The following is a 1926-nucleotide window of genomic DNA, read 5'->3' as shown; positions in this document are numbered from 1 at the left end:
GCCGCCGGCTGCCAGGAGGGCACGTGGTTGAGCGAGAGGAAGTGGAGCTGCGGATAGGGCACCAGCGTGTGGGCGAGGCTGCGCAGAGAGCTTGGGGCGTAGTTGCCCTGGCGCGTGGGGAATCGCAGAGGGTGCGTGACCTGCATTGGACCGGCAACAAGCAATCAACAGCGGCGCGTGAGTCTGTGGTGAGCTTACCTAGCTATGGGGGACCAACGTACGCCGGCGAAAGCGCGGGCGATGAGGTCGATCGGCTTGGTCGAAGGCCCGCAGAGGCCGCGGACGCGCTAGAAGCATTATTGATTGAAGTATATACTTGTCAGATTCAGCCCACCAGCAGAAAACAGTCTGACGAGCACTAAAGCGAGCGACAAAAAACGCACCTTTTCGCTGACGTAGAAGCACAGATCCGCATTTTCGATCAGATGAGGACGATGTTATCTGCACACCCGCCAATGGGTCAGTATCGTGCGTGTGCGCGTGTGCGTGTGTGCGTGCGGCCAGAGACCGAAGGCCCCAAGAAGGGGTCACACGTACAGGGGTCAAGAGCGTGCGGCATATCGGGAGCGGGGATCACGGACAGCGTCGACAGCAGAGTGTTGGGGTATTCCTCTTGCAGGCGAGACAGGAGCAAGGTCGTGAATCCGCCGCCACAGGCACCTTGAGCCACCCAAACGTTCCAACCAGTCAACATACGTTGTAGCACCACATTCTCGGCATGGTGAGGTGAGGTACCTGCAACGTCGTGGAAGAGCTGGAAGGCTTGGAGCGTGTCGGCGCGCTCGGCCTCCCGCCTGACCAGGTCCAGCACGTCGTCGAGGGACTCGGCGCCCTCCAAGTAGTGGCCTTGCGACCAGCAGCCGTATAGTGTTTTGTCGGTCGTGTGGAAGCAGCTGAGCATGGTGGAAGTGGGACGGCAACCATCGTAAGCACTACCACCACACGCACAGCACCACAACCTCGCACTCCTGCTGCCCTCCCCACCCGCCAAACGCACTTTGACCGGTCGAACAGAACACTGGAGGGATGCTTCGAGGTTCCCCAGCCCTGGTTCTCCAGATCGGCGAAGACAGCGCGGGCCACCACCAACTGATCGGACCGGCCTGTGCGAGAGAACGCGCACATCACAGGAAACGAGGTCTTAGGCGAACGCATCATCAGCATCACCATTATACTCGCTACGCCTCACGTACCGGGATCTGACTCCCTGAAGTGCGAGCCGAGACCGTAGAGCGCGCGTGGTGGTATCTTGTGATTGAGCGTCAGGCCACCGGTTCCCGATGTCGCTGCGGCCGAGGGAACCAGCAGGTCGTGCTCGAGCGCCACCTGCTCCAGGTACGACGCCAGCAGCGCCTCGCCTGCAAAGATACAATAAAATAAAATAAAAATGGCAATAATTCCATAATAGAAATAAATAAATAAATACGAATAAAAAGAAGAAATCAAGTATTGCAAGGGCGCGCACCGATGATGCCGGTGCTGATTTGGATGAGGGGCGATGGACCCAAGGGGCCAACGTTGCGCACAGGCTGCTGCCAGCGCTGGCGAGACAGGAGGCGCCATTGGTGGGCGATGGCGGCAGTGCGCAGGGGCGCAAAGGGCGGCGGTGCCGTGCTGGCCACGGCTCCGGTGTTCGCCTCTAGCGCAGTCTCGCTGCCCAGGGCGAGGGCGCAAAAGGTGCGGCACACCTGGGCGAGCCGCACGACGTCCGCCAGCGGTCCGAACTCCAACTGCTGCAACACGTGCCACCACACCTCCGCCGGAAGCAGCTCCAGCGCATACTTCGCCGGCACCACCTCTTCCCTCCGCCATCATATAATGAAAATAAGTAAATTAATAAATTAAACAAATACACAACAATATTTGTTTTTATTTGGCGAGGCCGAGAGCGCCGCTGCCATCGCCGCTACCGACAAAAACCCGTCG

The 1926-nt window shown here is 59.1% G+C and overlaps 1 protein-coding gene across 1 annotated transcript in view; it reads right to left on the bottom strand.

Moving 5' to 3' along the window:
* The window catches only part of ACA1_342400 (Tubulin/FtsZ family, GTPase domain containing protein), a gene marked incomplete at both ends in the record, with an annotated part of 2428 nt that extends 626 nt beyond the window's left edge, over nucleotides 1-1802 (bottom strand). Inside the window, 9 exon segments of the mRNA XM_004352622.1 lie at nucleotides 24-140; nucleotides 222-287; nucleotides 434-441; nucleotides 538-660; nucleotides 736-893; nucleotides 998-1103; nucleotides 1194-1358; nucleotides 1466-1688; nucleotides 1704-1802. Of these exon segments, the coding sequence (XP_004352674.1) occupies nucleotides 24-140; nucleotides 222-287; nucleotides 434-441; nucleotides 538-660; nucleotides 736-893; nucleotides 998-1103; nucleotides 1194-1358; nucleotides 1466-1688; nucleotides 1704-1802 (1065 nt within the window).
* Between the last annotated feature and the right edge of the window lie 124 nt (nucleotides 1803-1926).

This window comes from Acanthamoeba castellanii, assembly GCF_000313135.1.
Source record: "Acanthamoeba castellanii str. Neff unplaced genomic scaffold scf7180000084633, whole genome shotgun sequence".
Taxonomy (NCBI): Eukaryota; Discosea; order Longamoebia; family Acanthamoebidae; genus Acanthamoeba; species Acanthamoeba castellanii.
This window is presented reverse-complemented; position numbering and strand designations above follow the sequence as displayed.